Below are 27,012 nucleotides of genomic sequence, written 5' to 3'. Positions count from 1 at the left end.
TCTCTTATCATTGTTTGTATTCTATGTGAACAATTCCATTCCGAAACTACTTTACTGAAGCAAATACATGAAGTAGATTTGGTATTTCTCAATATATACAATTCCTTTACGATCAGTTAACTAAAATGAATGGGAAAAGAAGGTTAAACATAAGGTATGAGTCCTTTAAACTCCAAATCACTCACTTTTAGGTAGAAATACAATGTCTTGCACGTTTACACCACAGTCCACAGCAATGGTGCAAAATAAACAGCAACTGTTTCCCCAAAATCTCAGTAAAGTGTTACATCACATCATTGGGCAAAGTGAGGAAAAGCAGCCCTTAGAAAGCACAAGTGAAATCAGTTGTAATTTCTCTCTCCTCAAGGAAGAATTGCTGATTTGCACTTTAAAAACCTGGTTCAGTAGTCTTCCCTTATTTGGCGTCAAGTCTGAACTACTTCTCTGTCATTGTCATTTGTTCCCATCACTGACGAGTAGCAGTACACAGCACCTGGTCCCTGTACAGCCAATACAGTAATAAGAGTTGGAGTTCGCTAAAGAATAACGCAGCCAAGTCAGTCTTTGGGTAGAGGAGGAACTTTGCAGAGTCATCGATACAGCAGGAAAGAAATCCAACTCCTCCACAACTACATGCATCACATAAAAACCACTGGCCAGTACTTTCACCCGTAGGTCTGTGATGGACACACATGACCCTAGGCCATAATTTCATTCAAGCCGACTAAGGAGCAACAGGTTTCATACCGTGTGCTGAACCTGCAAGCTGAAAAGCTCCCGGCTCTTGGATAAGGGAGTGAAGGTGCCTCAGAAAAAAATATTTCAAAAGGTGGTTTCAAAACCCAAAAATGCAAGATGACCAAAGTACAGAACAAGGTAACAGCTAAAAGGAAGACATCCATCTTGTTTACACTGCTATGAGGAGCCAACTACTTCACAAATATTACCGTCAGGATGGATCCAAGTGGAGCTCCCCCTGAACTGCAGCCGGACTACATGCCACATGACTCTTCCCCTGAGCAGGGATGCCTCCCAAGGTTTGAGATTCCTTATCTGAGACCAAAAGATCCTTCCTTACCCTAAGCAGAGATCCCTTACCTGTGACAGATCCTTGGGAACAAACTGATAGCATGCTGAATTAATACTAATGAAATATTGCTAATCCACGTGGCTGCTTATTATAAACACTGTACATTAGACATAAACTATTGTCCAAGTCTGAGATTAAGACTGGATCCAGCCACACATACTCTCCATAAGGAGTTAAGAAAGCAAGGGGGTCCACTCTGAACCTTCTGACTTAACATGAGGGTCCTCTTTACTCTTTGTATCTCTGGTCCATGTGTGAATCATTCTAACTTGATTTCAATTCCATTTTCCTGTGTATGTTTCTTCCATTCAGTAATTAATAAGATGAACCTTGCCATCAAGCTTATTCAACTCTGTTAAACCATTGCTAAACGTTTTCTAATTCCATCGAATTTACTGAACTCTGTCAATTTATTATTATACCTCAATAAAACATACTTTGCACCATTTAACACCAGCAGTCCCACCAAATTAGTTTCCACTGTACTCACATTTTAAAATTACAAAACTCTTTTTTCTATATTACATTATGTATGTTTCTGTCAAATCCCCTGTTGTATCTTAGTGAATTACTGAGGAGTCATATTGGCTGATCAGCTGGCAAGTAGATATTTTCAAATAAAATTTGATGTCATTCTTAATACAAAAGCAATCAGTTTGCTTTACAAAAAGACATAAAACCTATCAGATCACTGAAATTCACTGGCAACTTTTAAAAGCTTAACATAATTTCTGCTGTCATTGCTATAGTTAGGAATTACACTACTTATAAAAACAATTTGGAAATTGCTGATCTAATCTACCCTCCCACACAAATAAAAGTAACTCCTTTGCCATAACTGAAATTATGAACTTTTGAGCTATGAACAGCTATGAACCAACAGCTTCAAAAGAGAAGTTTAAATTCTTCACTTTTGCAACAAACCAATTAAAGAAATAATGCCAATAATTAAAATATTATAGCAAAACAAATTTCTTTTAAACATGCTGACAATGTCTCTGCTTATCAATGGCATAAAACAGAATCACCTGCCTGTAAAAGACAAAACCATGGCACAATGAACTAAATCAACAAGAGAAATAAAACGACTTCAGATTTTTACAGATCCTCTTGGGTCAGGTTTGTGCTCTCCTCTTTAAGGTAAAGGTAAAACCAGCATTAAATATACTATAGCAAAGCAGCAGGAGTTTTTCCACATGACAGGAAGCAACACTAAGTTGTGAGATATCTATTGAACTTGAAATTTAATGGTTCTAGCAACAGGTGGGACCCCAAATCTTGGTTTTAGTGCCTGAACATATAGGCTGCAGTACGAACATCCCCATCAACCTCCATATTCGTAACAATGCAATGCTATAGGGAGATTTGGAAGAAGGAAATATTGTTATAGCTTAACCATTTCCTCAACCAGCAGTCATAAGGAGTATGTTTTCCTTCAGTTACCAAAAGTCTGCAGCTTTAAAAATCAGAAGCAAGCAAAATTACATTACCACATTAAATTCTCTTCAGTAATGACTTAGAATTTATTTAAATGTTTTTCGTACAAGTGCAGTTTAAAGAGTTCTTCCACCTAGATTTTTTCCTTGTCCCTAATTATGATCTGGGGGGGGATCAATGATGTGGTAAGTACTTCTCTATTTCTCCACTTGTTTGTAGTTTTCTTTTAGTTTATTCTCAAATGTTATCAACTGTTTGTAAACAGTCTTAATAGATGGTGTTACTCAGCTGACAGTTTCTCTTATCTGGCACCACAAATAGACAACACATGATTCCATTTCTTTCCTTTCCCTCTCCCCTCCCCCCTAGCAAAATAACTCATTGTATCTGAGACACTCAAATTGCAATCAGAAATATTCAAGCAAAGAAACAGGGGGGAGGGAAAAATCCAAAAAGAAATGTTAGTGCCAACTGCAAACTGAAACTAAGGAGAGATGCACTTTTTTTTAACAGCCATTTCAAAAAACTTACCGTTTCTCAAAAGAAAACACTGTAAAGAAATACTACTCAGTCACTTTAGGGAGCACAAACTGTTAAGTCCTATTTTCTGACAGTGATTTGACACCTGAAGGTTACTCCTGCTCTGCAGTGCTCTCTACTACCTGCCTTCACCACGCTCCTCAGTACTCACACTGGTTCTGCACTGCAGCACTTGACAAGGCACCCTTCTCTGCTTTTCATTTGATTTTGAGCAGTGACAAGCAGACCGTATGATAAAGGAACAGGGGAAAAGAAACAAAAATAAAAAAGGCACAAGCCACTCGGAGGAAAGTCCTTAATAAGAGACTAAAACACCAGCAATAATTCTAAGCATTACCCTAGACTCCTCTAGGAAACACTGTGCTTGCTGTTAGAACTGCAGCAGCCACCTTGCCTACTATGCAGTCTCTGGAAGAATGACAGAGCAGGAAATGATACACAAGAAGAATTTCAGGAAGAAATTCAATAGCAGAGGTTTAAGAAACAGAACTTTATTCCTGTGAAGGGAATGACATAAGGTGGTAGTTTTTTCCTTCAGCAGTATAAACATGCCACAACTTAACTGAACCTCTGAACCCACTGCTGGCAATGCACACAGAAAGAGGGTGGGAGGGGGTGGCATAAACCAACTCCCAAGTGTAAAATTCTCTTTAAAACAGAAGAGACTCACCACAATAAGTACCTAACATAAGACAATGCAACCAACAAACCAAAAACATAAGCACAGAACAAGTTGAGATGATAAATAAGTAAATTGCCAGAGCACAGATACAGTGGTTTTCACATTTCCAGAACAAAGTTAGTTGTATAATTCTATTATTTTTCTTTTAAAAAACATGCAATCCATCATTCCAATAATTAAATCCAGTTGAGGGAATTATTTAATGAAAGTTAAAACTCAACACGAGTAGAGTAGGTATTTTCAGTCTCTCAGACATCTGTTCCTGATGTCCTGACACCATCTCAAGGAAAAAAAAAATCTGTGAGAAACTGCACTATATTTTTTCCTATACCAGCTGCTTTCTCTATTACTACTGACAGTTCCACTAAGCTTTCCAGCTCCCTCAGTCAAGACACCTATTCCACACCACTTGTGCTCAATCTGCTCAAGCATCACTTCTGAAAAACCAATTTTTAAGCTCAAAGCTTCATGTCATAAACCTCCTCTCTGGAACCTGAGGTTACAGCTCATCTACCTCTAATTTTTAGCACTTGTAACATTTTCGTGTCTGATCTCCTTACTTTCAAATGTTTTCTCTTCAGTTCATATCCTATAGCACTACTCCCCCCCCTACGCTTTCTGTAGAGTATCAAAAGCAAGGTCAAATAAACGGGAAAGAGAGATCCTTACAACATGCAAAGGACAACAGGTACGATTTATCCGATCCTAGAGAAAAGCTTCATATTCAACTACCAACCTGTTTGTTCAGAGCAAGAAGGAGCAAGATGATATCTTGCAGCTGCTCAGCCCTTCTGCTCAAGGCTTTAAGTCTTCCATTTGAAAACTAGCATAGAGAAAAGATAAGAACCTAAGTTATGAGCACCTGTAAGCAGCTACAGTCTGCTCACAAAGTCCAGCTATTTCCTGCAGCTCATCCCTCACCTCTGGGACTCCCATCAGAACCTCTATGCCCAAAGGAGCAGCCACCTAAGCCTCCTACCAGCTTTTACAGCCCTGACCCTTCTACAAAAGGTCAATGAACAGGGAGACACTTCCAATACTTTTCCCAAACCGACAGCAAAAGAGTGTGCTACAGGAAGCCCTGAGCTCTAGGTTTGAATGATCTGCCAGCCTTTAGTCCACAGCACAGCAAAAATACAGCATCCATTACAGGATTTCTTTTGGCCAACAACATTTAAACCATTGAATGAAGTAAGCTATGCCATGCCCACGGCCTAGCTCTTGGGCCCAGGGGCTGTGATCCAGCTCACTGCAGCTCAACAACTATCACCAGTCTGAGTCCACAGGGGCAGATGAACCCCAGGCCACATAGAGCTGAGCAAACCAAAGCTGGGCTTGGGCAGCTGTCACAAACCACCACAGCAAAATGCTCCTCACTGGCATCTCCTGTCTACACCCCGTAAGCAGCACAGGGCACGCAAGGACATAGAGGCTGGAAAAGCACTGGATTACGGGAAAGCTGCAGAATGAAACTAATAATTTGAACCTCTGAGCCCCTGGCAAGAACAGAGCAGCTGAACAAGGCTGTCACAACCCACAGGTTATCAATTGCTCACTGCAACTGATTCTCACATTTGTACTCTCATCTGAAACCTTTGCTTTCAGGTACTGGCTGTTCTCACAACTCCTTATGACTATTAAGTCTAAATTAGTATCTTAATTAGAAAAGAAGGAATATGAGTACCAGTGCTTTTCCCAGCTTAATTACATTTTCACTGGGGTTTTCACTATCAAAATATAACAACTGGGAGGAAAACTAGTAGTTCTGCTAGCAAGTTATTTAATGACAGAAGAAAGCCAAAGAATTAGAGGCTTCTGGTACTCCAGCCTCTGGTTGTATTTTTCTCACCCAGAAGCAAAGAGACTCAGCCAGATAGAACTACTCCCAGATCAGGTGCCCCACCTTTCATTTCTTTGGAAAATTACCAACTTTTCTCTAATCAGTGCAATCTGGGACTTGGAAGGAGAAGAGGATATTCTGAAATACACCTCAATAGCATGTTTAGATTAAAGCCCTCCCAGAAGAGCGAAGCAAAGGAAAAGAAAAATATGAACCACATATTTTATCAGCAATCTCCAGATCCCTTGCACTATATCACCCTGATGATGAATTTCCTTGGCACACTAAACTGCATTCCTTACTGGGTGTGGAACAATTGCAGACATTCTGTATGAAGCCTGGTAAGTATTAAATAAAATGTATACATAGACTTAACTGGACAGGAATGGGATCAATTATAACTGTAGTTTTTATAAACAGAATACAGAACTACAGAAATGCCTTGGGACTTCCAAAACATCTTGAACAAAACAAACAGAACAGTTAATGGCAACAGAGAGGCAGAGATGGAATGGAAGTACAGCATAGTGAGCTTCAAATAAATTCACTGAATTTCACAGAGTGATCTTCTACAACAGGAAGTAACTGTATTAATAAAGATTATCATACTACATAAGAATTTTTTTTCCTCAGGAGTGGCCAGTATAAGTATATATTATCATTATATGTTTAAAAAACATTAGAAAAAGTTTCAAGTATATTCAAAACTACTCCTAGTTTATTTTTAGATCAACTAGATTTCAGGTTGACATCTTTTCAATATTCAGAAGCTACTTTGTTAAAGCCAACTTTTTAAGAACACGAACCTATCAAAGGAAGGTACTGACTGTACTGTATTACAGTAATGCAGTCCAATGCAGTTCAAAGCAAAACCACATCCTATCAATGGATATTGTTGCATAAATTTTCAATTAGCTGCCTTGAGTCAGCAAAGTTTTATAGAGGTTGTGTCACAGTTCACCAACTTCTCTGCCAGACCTTCACAGTTCATCCTTGTTTTGCAATGCCCTGTCCTCAGCAAGAATCACTGCCAGGAGCCAGAAACTTCACTGTTACTTTCTAGTCCACAGCTAAAAACATAAAGGCATAAGAGACCTCAAGAAATAATAACCTTCCTGTAAACTGAAAAATTAATGTTTAGATTTGAAAACCATCTTGTAATCAATCAAAGTCACCTGCAGACCTCAGTTTTACACCAAGAAAAGCAAAACAATATATATTTAAATTGGCGATGACTTAATGATGTGCTATTAAGAGATCCAGCACCTCTTCCTCTAACATCAGTAGTGTTAACCATCACATCTGATGCTTGTTCAAATTTTGTGAAGTACCCATGGTATTTTCAGATGAAAAATAAAACTTTTTTTAAAAGAGAATTTTAAGAAAACACTATCACCATAAATATGGTGTTAAAAGTTTAAAAAATAGAACAGTTGCAAACAACCCAGTTTAAATATTTTATTCTTACTGAGTAATGCATTACAATACCGTAATACTGACAAGGATGCAAACTCATGCATGCAAGCTTTTTTGGTTTTTTCCCATTATTACGGTGCATTCAAAGTATTTAGACCATTTCTAACAAAACAGACAAGCAAAACAATTTGATACACCTTTTCATCTGAAGTGTGCTTTGTCTTCCTCAGTCTAGGTAATCAGAGTTATAACATCAGTACAAAACTTCCGTGTTCAGGAATCTGACTTTCTGATACCTGCCTCACATTCATCTAGCGATTTCTGCTTTGTGGACATAACTACACTACTCATACAATTCATGTCCAAGAAATTCATGATAACAAGAGCTGATTACCACCTGCGAAAGGAAAACAAAAATTTTAAAGGTAATTTCCATGTAGAAAAAGATATTTACCTGATGCCAGGAGCCAGCAGTCCTGAAACCAACTAATTCTTCATTCCTCTCTCATTCTACACTGTACTTCTTCTATAATTCACTGAGGGTATATATTCCTACAGCTGTTCTTGATACAAAGTATTACGATATATTCTAAGTGAAGACAGGAACTGCCAGATACTTGCTAGCAAATGCTTTCTGAACACAGCTGTTTGGACAGTAATTTTTGTGCAAATTGATAGAATAAAACATCTGTTTTTAAACTTGTTCTGTGTTTCTACTGCAGTCTCTACAGCAGCTGTTATTTTCACTTTCAAAATGTAGATAATTTATCATCCAGGTTGTCAAAATTGAAACATATGAATGCTGGCATTTCTCCCAACTGCAAGTTTAATTTAAAATATTATTTCACTGACAGAACCTGTTCAACAAGTAGCATTCACTCCACTCATATATAAAGGGCTGAGAACTCACCTATGTTATACTAATGCCATTTTTTGCGAGCTGCATATATTTTATATGCATATGTAGATATAGAAGAAAAAAAAAACAAAAGGCAAGTTAAAGTCTTGCTTTGGGAATTTTTTAAGTTCTCAATTTTACATCTTCCTTTCTGCTTGTTCTTCCTAATATTTGAATTTTTTCTTCTTATCCACAGTCTAAAATGTTCCTGGTTGGGAAGAAAAAACATCCAATGCAGTATTTTCTTTACACATCACATGGAAGAAAATATAATATACAAAGTAAGGATCTTGATAGCAAGATCAGCACGCTGGTTCATTTCCAGCTCTTCTCCATCCCAGCTAGTTCAAACAAAGCTTTGCAGAAACCAGATCTGTCTTACATGCTGCATCATCTTAGGATAGTCAGAACTTTCCAGCTTTCTGTGACAATACTTAACAATAGTTTTTCCCTTGCCTTTACTCTTAGGATTATAAATTCATTAACTGAAATGAGAAGTTTAAGTTTCTATGTTTGGTCTTTATCCTGACAGCTGATATGCAGCCATCTTTAAAACCAAGTATACTATCAACACTATTTCTTAGAAACATATGTATTGAGTCCACAGAATCCACGAGAGGGTTGGTGTCATCAATGCTGTGAGATACGCAGTGCATTAGCCATGATCCTTCTGAAAAAAGAGTATTTAGACTTGTGAGCAACAAGTACTTTCAAAGACCTTTATGCATTAGGTTGCTGCTTTATATATGTATTTCTAAAAATACAGTTCTACAAAAATCCAGATCATTGTTCTAATCAAAAATGAAGAAACAATACTTATAACCTTCAATAAGAAAATAGTTTCATCATCACAAATGCTTGAATTCCCACATAAACAATATTGTGTTTAACAGGGCAAAGGTAAGTCTGGCACATTAACAGATATCCAGGTGGACACCGTCAGTAGCTTCCTCTGGCTGCAATTTACATCAGTCCTCTATTTGCCTGAAATAAGCTCTGCTATGAAATGCAGTGAAGAGAAGAAAGCAAAACCAGAAAAATTCTCACTGTGCTATGCATTCTGCAATTTAGAAAATACTACTTTTCTCACTACTTCGTTTGTGCCGTTCTTAATGGCACTATTAAAATTAATAAATAAGAGCAAATCATCTCACTTGGATTTCCAAGACTTAATTCTGAATTCATGTTACAAAATTTTCAGAACCATTGAGGCACAGAGACCCACCTGCGGCCCATGGAGAAGGGATAGAGTTAATTTGCCTACAGTTTGGTATCTTCATTATTAAGTTCATTATCTTCCACCATGACAAAAGCAGTGCAGAGAAACTTGACGCAACTCCAAATAATGGCAATAGACAAGAAATTGGTCATTTCCCCTCTTCTTCCCTTTTCTCTCTTTTTTTTTTAATTTTATAAATTCAAGTACAAAAATAGCAAAATACCTGGTCTTGCCTGCATTTGCTTAAACTAGTCTTCTTTTACCAGGAAGGTTTTCTTCCTATTTCAAAGCTAGAAAAACATATACAGCCCTCCTCCTGGTGAGGTTAAACATACTACTTTCACTGCAGTGCACGGATTTTCCCAGAGTTGTGTGTGTCCCTTACATAAAAGCATTATCCTATCTCAATAAAAGATGCATCAGCCAACATAGCTATAAATGGGTGTGGTTCACAATTCTGTATATAAGATAAACTTTGAAGCTTTATCAAAACAAAGCCCCAACTTACATTCATGTACTTCTTTAAAATACATTTTAAAATAAACTGTTGAATGACCTAGACAAGTTGTCCCATCACAATTCTTAACTGTGCTCCAAGTGCATTCTCAAGCAAATCAAATAATCATTGACTTGTTTTATAAAAAAATACTGGGAACATGATTAAAGGAAGCTGTGTAAGGCACAGCTCTCAATACTGCAACAGACAACCTCTAAAGGGCTGTGCAGTTGAAAAAAAGCAATTTCCTAGGTCACTGAGGAACATGTACTTGATATATGATCTTGTAGTAGTAATTTATTTAAAACAAAAGAAAAAATAGTAATTTAGGAATTTCAACTTATAAACATTCAACTTGATGGTATTTGATAGCCTAAGATCTTTTCAGTCAAGCACCTTAACGCACCTGCAAATGCTGTACAACTTGTGATACCCAACAGCAACCACACTTAGTCTGCAGGAAGGTCCTGAAACAAGCACCAAGCAATTAATACTACACATCAGTGTAGCCCTGTCTCTTATTTTGAAGACTCATACTCCAAATTTCAAACTGTAATTTTATCAGAAATATACCCCCAACAAAATCGTTAGGTTTTCCCGAGCATATAGAGAATGACACAGAAAGGTTAAGGTTGGTCAATACTTGGTGCATACAGCTCTTTTTCATAGAATCACAGTGTTAAGAGGTTGAAATGGACCCTAAAGATCATCTTGTCCCAACACCCCCTGTCATAGACAGGGACACCTCCCAGTAGACCACACTGCTCAAGGCCTCATCCAACCTGGCTTTCATCAAAACCAATTGGCAAGATCCCAAAATGGATGAAACTACACATTAAACGCACTGAAAGACAGTTAAAAGATGGAGGTAGCCTCCAAATATAAATAAATGAGGTTATTTGAGTGAATGTATTCCTAATAGGGTTCCTTGGCAATCAGTTCTTGACTTGGGAGTGCTTAGCAATGACCTAGATGAAGGAAAAAAAATCATCAGCAAATATCAGGCTTTCCAATACCATCAAATCATACCTCTAGTGACAAAAGTCATAACTATAAGATAGAGGATTCACCTGGAAAAGCACTGACTCATAAAAATTCAGGGTCAAGAAAATCTACTGATTATTTTGTCCAAGTAATTCTTCTAATAATAACTTTCCTCAACTATATTTTAAAATTATTGTCTCCTGTAAACAAATAATTAACTACTATTTATACCCCCTCAAAAAACAGGGCCTGCACACACCACGAGAAAGCCCAAGAAGTATGACTGGGAATATGCAATAACATGCTAACCGTGAAGAGAACATACTGCAGGGAGACAGCTCCCACAGCAATCCTTTCCAACACCTTCCCAGACAAAAAAAAAAAAAAAAAAAAGCATGCTAGTGTAGTGTTACCCTTCACTTTGACACTTCTGGCACTCGTTTTCATAGTACTACACCATATGTTACTCACTGGATCAAGAAATATATTGGGTACCAGGAGAAAACGAATAACAAGTACCTGGATGTTGCAGCTTAAGTAAGTAGGAAATAGCAAGGGGTTGGGTATGGAGATACCTGTCTGAAGAACCCAAGCAGCACCAGGGAACATGAGATCTCAGTGTTGTTCAGCATTGTGTGCAACCAGTTAAACTTAAGAAGCAAAGTTAACAACCTAATTTTTTAAAAAATAACTGACTGAGACCTAAAAAGCTAATGGTCTTTCATTTTTTTAAGCAGGGAATAAATATTGATTTGAAGGAAACAGGATGCCTTACCCCTGTATCTGATCTCCAGTGCAACCACAGCTGAAACTGTACATATTTCCGGTGTCCATATGAGAACAAAAACTTTGAAAACCAAGTAATAATCAGGACTATCATGAATTATTAAAGTTACTGGGAGAGCTAACTTGCACCAAGAAAATTCCATTGGTCTAGATACTCCAAATACAGACAAAAGATAAGCACATAGCCTGCCCAAAAAGGCTGCACATAGAGCCTAAATTTTATAAGAGGTATCTTCAGTCCAGCATAAAGAGATTCAGTGAAGAGTCAATGGCTGATACACTGAGTAAAACAGGCATTTTTTTAAGCAGTGATTAACTCTGGGCAAATTGTTGCCATAGTTATGGTGAAGAATCCTCTATCATCAGAAGATAAACTCTCAGATCAATATCCAAAGAGAAATACAAGTCTAGACAGAAGACAAATCATGGCAAATTCTATGGTTTGTGCTGCACAACTGAGTAGTTGAGAATCTACATTCTTCTACTTTAAATTACCTACTAATTAAATGCCATCTTGGAAGGTGAAGTGCAGTAGCATTTAGAGAACATTTACTGAATCATTTTTATATGCAACAGTTAAATACGAAACAAACTTTGTCTCCCTGCATTAGGTTCCAAAAAGTAAGCAAACATCTCAGGAAGAAAACCACAAAAGCTATAAGATCTAAAGCATAATGGCAAGATACTTGAAAATAAAGTTGTATAAGTATATTTGGACTACGGAAACAAACTCAGCATTTTTTGATGAACCAAATTCACTACTTTTTGTCTCATTGTTCATTATAATATATAATTGACAAATATAGTTTTACATCAAAAAGCAATAGTTATGGTAATTTTTAGCAACCTTTTCACTTAGAAGGTTCAGCCTTCTAAATACATCATAAAGAACGAAGTAGGAATATTAGGAGAAGCTAAAGCAAAAAATACATTCTTTTTACTAAACAATCGTTTTTAAATATAAAATGACTGGGGAAAACTTTTGAATATTTATATACTCATAAAATGATTTCAGGAACATTTCTTAGCTTAGCAACTTACTGTCACTTCTCCTGCATGAACAAAATACATATTCATAAACTGGTGGGACTTTTTAAATAAGCCAGGAAGTGCATGTGTGCTCCCTCTAACCACATTTATCACTGCCTTGCTAAGCACAGAAATCATCATCCAAAAAGTTAGCAGCAAAATGAGCCAGTAATAACAAAACCCAGATAAGGGCAAGAGCCTGTTTCAGTGTCAGTGCCAACTGCTACTTCTTTTCACTGTCTGAGAGCTAAGTGTGACATCTGCGTAAAAGGAAGACCACGCTCTATTCTGACTGTCACTTCATTCCCTCTGGTACAAGACTGCTGCTCAGCTTTGAAGTGCACTTGCATATCCCAAACATACCGCCTGAGTGAAAATGCACAAGCCTCATCTGTCTTAAACGGACTTTTTTTCTACATTATTATCAAGCATCTTATGCATTACATTATTACCCATTATATGAATTTATCCTCTGCATAGGCATAAGCAGCCCTGACACCTTTTGATACAAGCAGCTGAGGAACAAAGAACTTGGGTTACCTGCCTGGGGACAAGAGAAATGTCCATGGCAGTTCTCCAACCAGAGTCACACCTCCACAGTGCAAACCAATTCCTTAACTGCAAGACCATCCTTTTCAATTTCAGCTGAGGTTCAAAGTTGTCCTCTTCCAAATGTTACTTGCAAGCATCACTGGAGGGCAGAGAATGATGGATTTCTCAGCCTCCCTCTACCGTTGTTAGAATTCCTTCTCTGACTTGGCTGTTTGAATCACCTTCTCCACTCTCCCAAAAGAGACAGTTTAGAGGCAACAGCAAAAGCTATTCAAACTAAATCAACCAGTTTGTCACTAAACCAGCTAGGTTTAATCAACCACTAACTAAACAAAGAAAAAGTACTTCTTAACTGAAATTTTCCTACAAAGAAGTTAGGGATATACACTTTAAAAGATTGATTTATTTCTTTTTACTTTTTGTTGGTTTTCCTTTTTTTTTTTTAAGTGAGCATTAATGATACTTAAGGGGGAAACGTTTCAACAGCAAAAAGTGAAGGGAAGAGGAAAAAAAGAAAGCTTACATTTGAATGTGATTATTTTTGCTACATAGATTTTAGGATTAAGAAAATAGATTAATGCCATAATCCAAAACAGAATTTACTAATAACTGACTTTTTGACACTTAAAATTCCAAGTTTATTTAAAATTAATTACATACCTTCTTAATTTCAGTAATGTAAGATATGCAAGTGCTGCGTGTTCAGCACAGGAAATATCACCTGCTCAAGAGAACTAAAATAAATTGTGTTTAAGTAATTTTCCTCCTTTTCACCTTGCCTCCTACTACAAACAGAACTTACAAGTGAAAGGAAAACACAGTTTCTAGTAAAATCTATTCTGCAGGTAAAATCTTTAATAGAATGTTAATGCAATATTATAAAAATCTCTTGAAAATTTAAGATTTCCACAATTCCTAATGAATTATAAACAAAGTTCCAAAACCTAAGGAGCAGATTTCCAACAACAGAAGAAACAGAGTAGGTTGCATCTCCAGCTCCTTAAAACAGAGTCCTCCCCTTCACAAATAAAACCTGGAAGGTTAAAACCAGTATAGATATGCCACGGAACCACACTAAGATGAAAAGATAAGCAGTGGAGGGGTTGATGTTGATCTGATTCTAGTAAGAGCACAAAAAATTCTCTTTTCAGCAAGTTTCGCAAACGTTAAGTGCATGTCTATCTTCTCAGATACTGTCTACTGTTAGAATCCTGACAGTGCGGTTTATTCCTATATTAAAAAACAGTTTATTTCTCCAGGACAGACTCCGCTCCCAGCAGCTACACTGGTATACCTATACAACTATAGTCATGTAGTTTCTTTAGTACCCATCTATTCATTTTTTCTTCACCAGAAAAAGGCCACAATTCGTTGCTAGAATAATTGGACTGGTACCATTGAAGAACTGGCAAATATTAGAAGTGCTAACTACCCCAAAACTCCACCAGCAGATGTGTCTAATTTGGAAGGAACTGTGTTTGAAGATACCTTCATCAATTCTCTTCCTAAGACGCCGCAATCTCTTTCTCCAAGACACATATAAAATGTTTAAAAAATGAAAGTTACATACAGATTTTTGTGCACAATAAAGTGTTGACATATTTTGTCAACATACTTAGAAAACCCTCCTGTAACAACTACAGTCAAGAGCAGCACAACCTCTGGGAGCCAAAAAAGTCAGCCCCTTAAGTCTGATGGTTCTTCTGGCGGTATCCTATCTGCTGCTAAGGACACTGGGAATAAGCAAGGGTCTTTCTGTGGTGGCAGCACTCAGATTGCAAATGTTCTCTGCAACCACACAAGGAAAGAACTTACACCGTAGCACTGCAAAGCCAAATAAAGACCCTGAGAACAAAAAATTCCCGAACTGCCTCAAACTTACATTTTTTATTGAGATACAGAGAATGCAGTTAACTCCCAAAAGAAGTCTGGTGGTGCCCAGAAACAAGAAGTACATTGGGGATGATTCATGTGGGCTGGTAACAGCACGTATTTCTCAACCAAGAGGGGAAACAGGAAGAGGGCAAAGTAATGCTTTAGAAAACACCTGGGCTACAGAACTACTTACACAGAGCAGTTCAGCTCAGAAAAGCAAGAACATCCATTGTTGCTGGATGCAACAATGCATCCATTTATTGTTGTTACAAACCCAAATTTTAGTCCCAGCTCAAATTCAGGTGATCCAGGGCTTTATATATTCTTGCAGGACAAAGCCCTACAAGTGTAAGTACTAAAAACATCATCAAGGAAAAAGCAGAGAGCAGGAGGCACACCACATGTGGATTTCCAACTACCTTGGGCAAGTGGGAGTTTTAAAACTTTTTACATTTTACCAATCTATTAAAAAAACAGGATAATAATGTCACAGGCAATAAATGTTTTATTAATATCAAATTAATTCATGAAAAATAGGTTTTGTGTGACATGATATGACGCTACAGAGACGTATTTGTCCATCAAACCCACACAACTCGCATTTAAAATACAAGCTACTACCCTCCCATACACATATAACAAGTAAATCCCAATAGAAATTATTCATAACAGTACTTCAATTGAGAACACAATTATCTGTAATTTCATAGTACAGACAACCAGATGCCCCAATGTCTCAGACCAGAGACAAGTGTTCTTATGTCCAAGTGTCTGTTTTACTTTAAGCTCTGCTTTCCATATCCACACCTGAAAAAAATCCACGGAAAGTTACAGACTTTAGTAGAAATGCTCTAGATGCCCAGGACCCCTGACACCTGCATCACACAACAAACTCCCTCCAAACAACCAAAACACCCTGGAGTTTCCTTCTGCTTGTCATAAAGGTGAGGAATCACCTCACTGATTTCCAGATCAGATTGTTCCTTACCTGCTAGAAGAGAACAAATAGATTTCTCTAGTAACAAACAACAAACCCTCAGAAATTCTTAAAACAAGAAGTAAAGCACCTATCTAGATTGACTGAATTTGAGGCCTTCAATTATTTCAGTCAGTGCTTATAAATGAGGTATTATGCTTCAGTAATCATACTCAGTTGCCTCATTCAAAATCAGATTACCTTGCATATGCCTGCTAAAGGAAGATTTATTTAAAAGTGATACTTCTTTATTATAATTCAAATTAATTTCTTCAGACTTGCAGAGGCTACTCTGCACACTAAGTGTTGGATAATCTAGGAAGACCTTTCAACTTCAAAACCACATGACATGAGCCAACATTAAGTACATTTAAATTATTTAGGCTAATGGATAAAGAGCTTTAAAGAAGAACATTCCAAATCCATGATAACTGAACTCTGACAGTTTTTGCTTTATTTTTCCATTTTATTTATATTCATGCCATCTGGCTGTATTGATCATGTAGTTAAACAATCTTGTGTTTTTTCAGATTAAGTAAATTCAAAACTAATTTGTACGATCATTCAGTAACACATATGCTCTTGAGTAATTTGCAGGTGCCAGCTATGAAGTCACTTACCGACTCTTATAGACTGAGCTCCGATTTACAGAAAACACATTCCGGAACAAATATCCACGAGGCCAAACAGACAACCAAGCCCATGGATCGCTACTCATTTACCGGACTTTATATAATATGCCAAATTTCCATGAGCCTCACATTTCAAGTGATCTGTTTAGAACTTCTATCAGATTCCACACCCCAAACCACAGATACACACACCAACAGAATGGAGTAAATGAAAAAACTAAAAAAAGTTACTTATCCTAAAAGTTCTGTATCATCATAAACCACTTGCTCAAAAGGCTAGATTTACAGGAAATAAATTTGGCAATTGACAAAGCATGATAAAGCAACATTAAAAAACACTGCTAAAAATAAACAGACATTAATTTCCAAGTGCTATGGTAGAATTGTTTAAGGGACAATGATCTTTTTTCCATGTTTTCAGATAAAATTTAATGGACATACACAGATCATACATGCTATTTCCAGCTGTCAGCCTTATCAAAGATTCAATCTCTTCCTAAATACAACCACCAGGCAGCTCTAGACCCAAAGATTTATAAACAATTACCTCTATTTTGTAATTTCATCAGATTATGACCCTTAAAGTCACACACAGTAAAATGAGCTACTGTTTCTACAAGAATAGATGGAGGTGTCAGGAAAAAAGAGGGGGAAGGCAGGGGCTTTAATTTTTAGTCATAGATTTTAATCCACCATTTTAGGTATCAAAATGCGTTTTTTCTTTTTTTTTTAACAAAACTACAAGAGAACTGATAAACCAACAAACAGATACAAGCGTAACGCGAATCTATAACAGAACTGCAGTAACCAAATGAGAGTAAAGGGCCTTCTCTATGTCTATGCATTCTGCAGTCTAGTTTTATGTGTATCCAATTCGTACCATATTCATTATCGTTTATAGCTGGCACACCTATGCATGGCCTCCAGTCTTTGGAATCAGACCAGCTTCTGAAACTCTTCAGGAAGTACTGCTACAGTTCCTACCACTGATTGAGCCGCACACAAGTCACCACCATAACTTCATGGGCATTTGTGCAACTCTGTCACTTATAAATACTTTAAAATTACTGTCAGAACATCAAGGTCCCAGCCATTCCCATGTTCTTACTGCTTGTGATCACCTAATATCGGCAACAGTAGGTTTGGGGGGGATGTTTTTTAAAGGTTTGTGGAATGGTTTATAACTTGTTCTGCACATGTTCTCTCTAAAGCATCTTCTTCTCTTCAAAACGACCACTGTGGTGCCTTATACTGAAAGTCAAGTTTTAGATACTCATCTTCATCCATCCCCTAAGAGGACAAAGTTGAATAACAAAAAGTAAAATATTAATAGGAACTCTTCACTCTTGCTTTCAACAGATCCCTGTACAGCATTATTAACTCCACAGTCTGGCTTCAACTCTGTAAAAAATTTTGCCCTACAACTGGACCAAAACCAGACCTTCCTCGGGACTTCCCCAGATGCACGTCAGCCTGTCCACACCCAACAAATTGCAGGACCTGGGCCTGTCCCCGTATCAGCATAAATTAGGACTTGTCAAACAGGTAGGACATAGCAACAGAAGATATTTTATGAGCATAAAGGTAACTGTTTCCACTGTCCCACTCCATAGTGAAAGAAAATAATAGTAATAATGACAAGCATGGCATTTCCCCCCCTTTATTTTGGTAGGCTCTCAGTCGCCTTTTCATTCTTTAGGTACCCAAGATAACTTCACAGAAGATGGAGACTAACGTGACAGAGAAAGGAGCTTAGAAACGGGACCCTGTCAGGCAGGGACAGCAGCATGTGCCGCGTCAGCCCTTCCCTGCCCCGCCCGCACCTGCGGCGGCCACGCCAGGGGCACCGCTGCGACCCCACACCGGGCCACCTCCCCGCCCGTTTCTAAGCCAAACTCGGCTGGGGAAGTAAACAAGTAAAACAAAAGGAAGGAGAGGGGAAAAGGGGAAAGGAGCCCGGCCTGGGGCCGCGGCGGCCGGGGAGGGGTCGGGTCGGGCGGCAGCGCCGGTTGCCCGGGCACCATCTTGGGGGCGGCCGGGGGTGAGTGAGGACGCGGCCCCGCAGCGCCGCCGGGGGCCGGCCCGGCGCTTTACCTGCTCTGCCAGCCCTGCAGGAGGTTGGTGTATTTGCTGAGCGTCCCTTCCAGCACCGGCTCCCGCCGCCTGCCGCCGCCGCCGGGCGCCTGCGCGCCCCCCGGGCTGGCCGCCGCCGAGCCGGGGCTGCTGCCGCCTCCGCCGGCCCCCCCGCCTCCATCCAGCCTCCCCGCGGCCGCCGCCCGGCCCGGGAGCCCGCGGCTGGCGGAGGAGGACGAGGGGGACGAGCCTGCCGACGTGGGGCGGCTGCTGCTGCGGCTGCTGCTGTTGCTGCCGCCGCCCTCGCTCGCCGCCGCTTTCTCCATGGAGCCCCGCGGGGGAGGCTGCCCGCCCGCTCCGGCCGCGGCTGCCGCCCGTGCCCGGCAAAGCCCTGACTCACAGGCGGCGCGGAGAGGGGCGGCGCCCGGGGGAGAAGGGGCCGGGCCGCACCGGGCGAGGGAACCGCCGCGCCGCCTCCTCGCCGGGCGGTGCGGGGAGTTAGGCGGCGGTCGGTGCCCCCCGGCTCCGCGGGGTCCCGCCCGCCGCCCCCCCGAGCGCCCCGCCCGCCCGAACCGGAGGCAGGGCGCTGCTGCGGCGCCGGGGGCCGAGCAGGGGCGGGGGCCGCACACGCACACGCGGAGGCACAGGGCGAACGGGGAGAGGCACAGCACACACGCAGACTGCATGGTGCCCGCGGCCGGCACACGCCATGCGACGCGGAGGGGTGACCCCAAAGGACACGGTGCCCGGGTGTGGGGCGGGCATGCAGACCCACGGCGCGGCAGGCGCAGAGCACACACCGACACCGCCTCCGGCCCCGGCACCGCGCCCCCCGTGACGCACCCGCCACATGACAGGCACTCACCCGAGGAGCGGCGGGATGAGCGCTGGGACACCGCCGGGGAGCGGGGTGCCGGGACCATAAAGCCTGTGAGTGACACTCACAAAAGCTGTGCCCACCGGAGCACAAAGCGGAGCGCCCGAGGTGGGGGTTCTTGGTCCGGGCGGATGCACGTCGCTGCCCCTCACCATGGAGCGTGACACCAAGGAGGTGGCTGTCCGTGCTGCAGTACACCAGCAGCACAGCTGTGCCCGCACACATGAGGTAGGTGGTGCGTCCAGCACTCAGGAACACAATATTCTTGCTCAACCCACAGCAGGTAATGTATATGAACAGGCCGTATATCATTCATCCAGACCTTGCAAAACAAACATTATTGTAAAGCCACATTTCCTGAAAACAGAGGATTTAACCCCAAGATCACCATTAAAAAGCTTAGTGGGTCCTTGTACAGTCAGCTTCGTACAAAGCTATGGGGTTACATACCCTCAAATCACTTCTATGGCCATCACTTCTATGGCCTCAGTTACATTACAACGTGTATCTTCAGAGCATACCAGAGATGTCAGTATTCTTCCTGACCTTTTACAATTGAAGAATGAAATATAGAGGAAACTCAGAGAGTCTATGAAAAGTATAAACTCAGCTTAGCTCCTGTGCTTTAACCCTGTGGAAAGTTTAGCAGTCCTGTACACAAAAGACTTTTTGAGTGTAGTATCATGTGTGCCCTGCGTTATGCGCCTCAGAAGATACTCAAACCATCTGAATCCACACACAGATGTCTACATTCCCTATATAAATCAGCATGCAGAGGTGGGATCCTAACTTAGATTCTCCCAGTTTTCTCTCTGGAAAATCCTACCATATGTGTTGTGGTTGGATAGCTGAAGTGTTGGGCAACCTGATCCTGAATTTTGGGTGGTTAAACTTCTCATGTTATAGCTAAATACTGAGGCGCTGCGGTCTGGAAACTTGATTTTAATATTTCATTGGTGGAACATTTAACACACATCTCCTGCAGTACAGAGAAAGATTAGGAACTCAGTTAATTTTAAAAACAAAATATTTTAGAGTAAATATTTTCTCAGGTCAGAGCTGTTGATTACGATGTTCATGTAAAATTACCCAATCGTTGTTACTATGTAAAGAAACCTTCTTACCACAACCTGAAAATCCTCATTCTTAGGCTCAACTCTTCTTCTGATGACCACAGTGTTCAGAAGACATTGGATGAACAAGGCATGCTCCTTCAGGAAGCTCAGATCCTGCTCGCTCAGGATGAGGATTGTCCTTCATTTGTCCTCGTAATGTTACAATGGCAGCCCAAAGCTGTGGAAACACTACGCTTTAATGAGGTAACTGTGTCACCCCATCAGCTACTGCAGCACATTACCTATGTATGTTCTACATTATAGGTAGTGAATGTAATATTTTCTGCCTTCCACAGAATTTGCTGAAAGATAATTCTGTCAGGAAAAGAAGCCGCCTTACACATGAATAGAGATGCCTCTCATACCCTTCTAAACAATAAAGCTCAAGTAACAGTGGTGCACTTGTCAGGGAATTTCTGAAATAAAAGGGATAACAGGCTGTAAGTATATCCCCATGAGAATTTTGCAAAATCATAAAACATGTTTCCCGCTGCTAGAAGGATTGCTGTGATGTGATAACATAGGAAGTCCTCTTAGAAGTTATAAACTAGTTAATAGATGGCAAATAAAACGTGAATAAATGGTCACTTTTCAAATAGAGGGTAACCACTAAGAGTTGAATCTCTGTTATTCCGTATCTTCTTAAATCAGAGTTAAAACTAGAATCAAATGCAAAAAAATAGCAGAAGGATCTAACAGTAGTGACTAAATCACTGATAACATGGCAACTGAAATTTAATGTTGCTAGAAACCAAAGTAAAGCAGATGTGGAGAAAATAGTTTTTACTATGCATGCATGCTGATCTATAAATTAGCTATAGCCTCTCAGGCAAGAGATCTTGTAGACATTTTAAATAGTCCTCTGAAAACCCCATCTCAGTGTTCAAGGGTAATCAAACAAACAGCTGTGATGAGCTCGTTAGGAAAGACAGAAATAACAGCTTGCCACTATATAAATCCATAGTACAGCCAGTATCTATGTACTCTGCATTTATAATATTCCTTCAAAAAGGACAGAGTAAAAAGAGAAAAGGTGTAAATGTCAGCTTTTTTATGAGAGAGCTCACTGAGCAGGGTTTTCATTTGAAAAAGAGACAACCAATGTACAAAATGATATTCAGATTAATAGGAGTGATTCTTCACAGTTTCTCATGAAACAAGAACTATGGGGGAACTGGTTTAAAACAAGAACAAGAAACTACTTTCTCACATGGTTTATACTCATAAAGCTCATTGTTATGAGATGGTTTTGGATGCCAAACGTCTAGAAAGATTAAAAAAGCAATTGGTTTTGAAGAACCTTTAAAGAAGGTTGACCAAAGTGTTTTGGATGTATTTGAAGTTCAGAAAGGCTCTAAATTTCTGACTCCTTTAAGACTATTTACTTTATAGTAAATAGGTGAAATAATCCCTGCCCTGTTCTTTCGCTAGATCTTTATCTAAACACATACTCATGGAAGGAATAAAGTACTGGACTAGAGAGACCTTTAGTTTAATCTATGGTATGGCTTTTCATATAAATATGAATATATAAATATGTAAATATGAAGTAATACTAAGGATTCCTTCTTCTTGGTTAACCAAAGGTCCTTTCAAAGCAAACATTTGCACTGTATGCAGCTTTTATATGGTATAGATGGCATCATGTTGTATAGAATGTGTCACTCTTCTCATTCCTTTTCCCTTCCCAGTTTATACATATCGTTGCAACCTAACAGAGCTGGACAATCTTTCATAGCAATTTTGGTATCAGTGAGCCCCTAACCCCATTTATTTGAAGTTAATTATGTTCTTCAAAATGACTGAACCTGTATTTATTTTACTAGCTAATTGTCTGTCCCAGTAGAGTTAGACTTCAGGGTAATACACACTGACTTGGTCTGATGCAATATTGCATGATGTATGCTTTGTCACAAGCATTATTAATTAGCTATTTATTAATGCAACCTGCCTAATGAAGGTTCACACTGTTTCCAAGGTAACACAGCTGCTATGTTACAGTCCTTTAGAATGTTACTTTCTCTCTATGACCAAACCAAAATTTTGCTTCTTTCATTAAGAACCCAAAAGAATCAAAATAACTCATTAATTATCCCACCTTTTAGAAAGCAAAATATCTGCTAAGATAACAAATCCAGTACTGTTTGCCTTTGTCAGGAAACAGAGGCATTTCTCCATCCTGTGTGAAGCTACACAACTTTAGCTTCTAGAACAAGGTCAGCTCTTAATCCATTTGCTAATTTGTGTTTCCTGGACATCTTGGGTTGGGTTTCTCTACCTTTTTAACACCCTCCTAGCAAACAGTTTTCCTGAAGGACTTCGCAATTTCTTTTTACCTCCTCTCACCATCAGATTTCCACTCAACTTCTCACCATCATAATCCTGTGGAGGAATTCAGCTATATGGTCTACAGAAACTATTTCTGCCCAGGCTACAGTCAGACAGTGAGCATATTACGTGGAAATACCCCAAGGCTTGCTCAGTTTTACCATCTCCTCCTTCTTGCCCTCCTCCTGAGACACTGCTTTATTTCTCATGGGCTTTGGAGACTAAATCCATCTGTCACTAAACTTAAAGCAATACTTAGGGCAACAACATACCACTGTGCACTTCTATCACCACTGTCTATAGATGACAGTACTGGAATGACTCTTAAATGATCCCTAAAGTTCAGCTCATGTCACAGTGATGCCACCTGCACCAAGCCTACTCTTAATAATGCTTCCCTAATGGTCTGCAGCAACTGGCAGAGAGTGAATGCAGCAGGTGGAACAATGTGCAGCAGCAGCATGTCCTCCAGTACTTCCTTAGATCCAGTGCTGTAGATTCCTGAACTTGAAAGGTTAAAAGAGACAGTGACTCCTCTAATCAGGCCTTTTTAATAACTCAGTACAAGAATTGTAACGTTCTGTCTTATAGGATTGTTTCACTTAGATTTAACCAGCACGTCGTCCACGAGTAACACACTTCTGACCTGAGAATTCTGAGAACGTAGAGAAACCACCACTAACTCTGCAGTCTGCCAACTTCAGGATTAGCTTTGCTGAACCAGTATGCATTGTATCCTCCCTCCCTGGTGCTCGTAAGCCTGCAATGTATGATAAACATGCTGCATTGCCACACTTCATCCTGTTGTCAGCAGCTTCTCATCCACCAACCATCCTCCTAAACCTCACTTAACTGAAAGTTAGTGACAGGGAAAGCCAAGAGAGACATGGCTCATGGAAAATGTACCCAAACTACCTTTGCTGCCAGAAACAACTGTGACTGGGAAACAGATACTTGCATACAGGTTAATTTACTCTATCACATGGCATTGCAAAGTCATGTGGACTGAGGTTTGTGCTGCCACAGCTAGACCCTCATAGCTTATTAACTCAGCTACAGTACACTGCTCTGTAATTTGGAGGTTAGACCAGTTGAAACAAAACTTGATCAAAATGTCTGAACCTCTGGAATACAAACTTCAGGATGGTTAGCTGGAGAAAATACTAGTTTATATTATGCATATTATATATATATTTGCATTGGATGTCACTAAATGTGCATGAGGAAGTGATGTGCATGACAAACATGACGGAAGGTATTTTCTGCATAGCTAGAATTAACCCTTTGAACTGCAACTGGAAACAAATAGGAAGTTAGTGCATAAAGAAACTGAGTGAGCATAAGGAGCTAAAAGAGCACAAATATCACTGTCGCTGGATATTGTGTATTTTAACTGGTGGTAACAGCTGTATTCTGTGCCAGTGAATCTTTGAACAGTTTTTATAGGTAGTCACAAATACAGTTCTTTAAAATAAATTCATTCATACACTGAAGCTAGAAGAAAACATTGAGATTATCTAGCATAACCAGCTGGATAACAAAAACCCTTTTTGGTTTGATGTGGAATTACAGATAAATGTCGATATACCAAATCTTAACAATGTGCAGGCATTTTTACCATCCATTTTTCTATCTCAGTAGTTAAACATTTAGGGATTTGAAAAGTATACTAGCCCAGCAAAGGTCAAATTCAGATTCAAGACCAGATTGAGTTTACTCAGTGCCTTTCTCATAACTTACACCAATGCTCAAGCTCTCTTTTATCCCCCTTTTTTTGGAGAGCTGAGTGGTTCCAGTGGAATCTGTCAGATTTCAGCATTTATTATTCATAAGGCATGAGACTGTATATCACTGTAATAATATCCAGTTTGGTGTCCATCCACTTTCTAAATGAAACATCTATGCACCTGTAATCTTATGCCTAATCTGCAAAACCATTTGCACATCCAGAAAGTATTGCTATAGAGCAGTTATACTGCAGTGTATATTTATTGACAAAATAATGCTAGTTTATGCCACTTGGGCTCTGACCTCATACTCCACCACCAGCAAGTTGTATAGTTGTTTGATAAGAGCGTGCAGTATCTTACAGCTTAAGAACCGGTCTCTTTCAAATTGGACCTGTCCCTCAGTTCTAAATGTTACCTCCCACCAATAAAAACTAATAAACGTGTAAAAGGGAGTAGAAGGCAGTAAAGCTTGGGGGTTTTTTACAGTTCAAGGGTTTATAGTCTTGGGGGTCATACTTTAATTAACTCTAGAATGTGTGGTGAGTGTAATTATCCCAAGCTAGGGATGGCATTTTTTTTGTCAGGGTTCACCACTGAGTGATTTTAAATTTGACTGATAATGGACAAATTGTAATAGCTTGTGAAAAACACGTGAACCAACATTTTCTTACTTATTACAATAAATAAAATTAGTTCAAGAAAAAAACCAAACAAACAAAAAAAAGCCATAAAAGAAGTGTGCTGTATATTGCCCAACTCATGCAAATGGTGGGCTAATACTTTCCTGGTGTGTAGGTTTAATGCTGATATAACAGGAATCATTACGTTCAGGAAGACCCCACAGCACAGAATTGACTGTTATCTTCACTGATTCTGAAGAACAGTATAAACTGTGGTTTATAAAAGCCTGACAACATCATTTATCTAATCCTCTTCTGGTTGCTGGACAGAAAACGACAGCCATATTTTTTTCTCCCTCTTCTCCGGTGAATTTGCTTGTAATACTTGCTCTCTCATATCACACACAGCCTTGACAGGAGTATCCAGTGGAGATAACCTCAAATATGCAAAGAGCTGAATTATGATTCCGTCCCTCTGGTTTCTAAAACTCAGCTGTCAGCTTTGATCTTTGACTTTTGAGAGCCTCTTCTGCAAAACAGAACGTACATTCATATATGGCTTGATGGAATAGTATTTGCCATGATTTCAAAGGCAGAAACAAATGCTAATTTTTTAGAATAAGCATAGTACAAGTTCAGGAAGCTGACAGTTTTCAGTTTAACTTTTCCTGACCTTGGCTTTTTCCATAGAGAATGCCTGGAACAGGCACTCCTTAGCTGCAGTTTCACAAATTCAGACATTCTAAACTCTGAGCTCTGTCAGCTTCAATCAGTCAAAACTTTCCCCCTGCAATACTGTGTTACAGCCTAAAAATAGGGCTATGCTTTCAGAAAATTAAATAGCATTAAAGTTATGAAAGTTGATGAAACAGATTCCAGATGCTAACAACCTGAAATGACAGAGAGAGGAAGAATCTAGGGGTGTGCACACAGACAACTTTCTTCCTTCTTTATAAGCTTCACAGAAGACTAAAGAAATTTGGTTTATTTTTTCTGACATCCCATTTGTATGAAATGAAGAATGAATGTTTAATCTTACTATCCTATTGTGGAAAAATAGGAAACAATTCGGGGGGACCTTGGAATCCTGATCAGTAGAGGTCAACCCCTAACTGACAAGACAGGCATTGGATCTCTAAAATAAGATCTTCTCACAAATATTCAAAACTGTCATCAGAAATAAAAATTTAAACAAACAATGTAACAAATCTTTGAATGGTCTCAACAAAAACTTTTTCCATGCAAATTAGGCTTCACTTAATCTGATGTCAGATTTTAAAGCTCTCTAAGTTCTCCACATACTTTTCAAAACAGTTAATGAGAAACAAGTAGAAAGGATCTGAGGTTTTAGTATAAATATCAAGTGGAACAGTGTAGTGATATCTCAAACCATGACAAACAGGAAAGGTTTTCAAAAGATCATGCACCTCTTTTTTTTTTTTTTAGAAAACTACTTGAACAAAACAATCATCTAAAAGCTATAAATAAATTCATCCACAGCATGTGCTTCATAAATCAGAATAGGGTCTTATTATGGGAAAACACAGCCCATATACTAATTTAATCTGATCCCAGATTCCTTCATGTCAGAAATCAAATTCAGAAGGGCATAGAATTCTATTGCTGACAGGGGGAAAATGGGGTTTATAGGCAGAAACAAAGACAAAAATCAGTCAGTTTGACAGAGTTTTAGATATTTATTTTTTTTCCTAACAGCAATGAGGAGTGTCACACCACATTCAGAACACCAACAAGGTCTTTGGCAGTTGTTATCACCTTATTTTTGCCAGGAAGTTCTGTCCTAACCAAGTTTAGAC

The 27,012-nt window shown here is 39.4% G+C and overlaps 1 protein-coding gene and 1 long non-coding RNA gene across 2 annotated transcripts in view; one reads left to right on the top strand and one right to left on the bottom strand.

Moving 5' to 3' along the window:
• Positions 1-19,000, bottom strand: part of OSBPL10 (oxysterol binding protein like 10) — a 110,644-nt gene extending 91,644 nt beyond the window's left edge. Inside the window, exon 1 of the mRNA XM_051788987.1 lies at positions 18,547-19,000. Within this exon, the coding sequence (XP_051644947.1) occupies positions 18,547-18,851 (305 nt within the window). The 5' untranslated portion in view covers positions 18,852-19,000. The remainder of the gene's footprint in view (positions 1-18,546) is intronic.
• Positions 15,941-21,072, top strand: LOC127471773 (uncharacterized). Its single transcript, XR_007904763.1, has 3 exons — positions 15,941-18,569; positions 20,553-20,721; positions 20,814-21,072. It is a non-coding gene; the product is annotated as an uncharacterized LOC127471773 (long non-coding RNA).
• Positions 21,073-27,012: the final 5,940 nt, after the last annotated feature.

The sequence above is a fragment of the Manacus candei genome, unplaced genomic scaffold (genome assembly GCF_025592945.1).
Source record: "Manacus candei isolate 608988 ecotype Guabito, Panama unplaced genomic scaffold, ASM2559294v1 h1tg000026l, whole genome shotgun sequence".
NCBI lineage: Eukaryota > Metazoa > Chordata > Aves > Passeriformes > Pipridae > Manacus > Manacus candei.
This window is presented reverse-complemented; position numbering and strand designations above follow the sequence as displayed.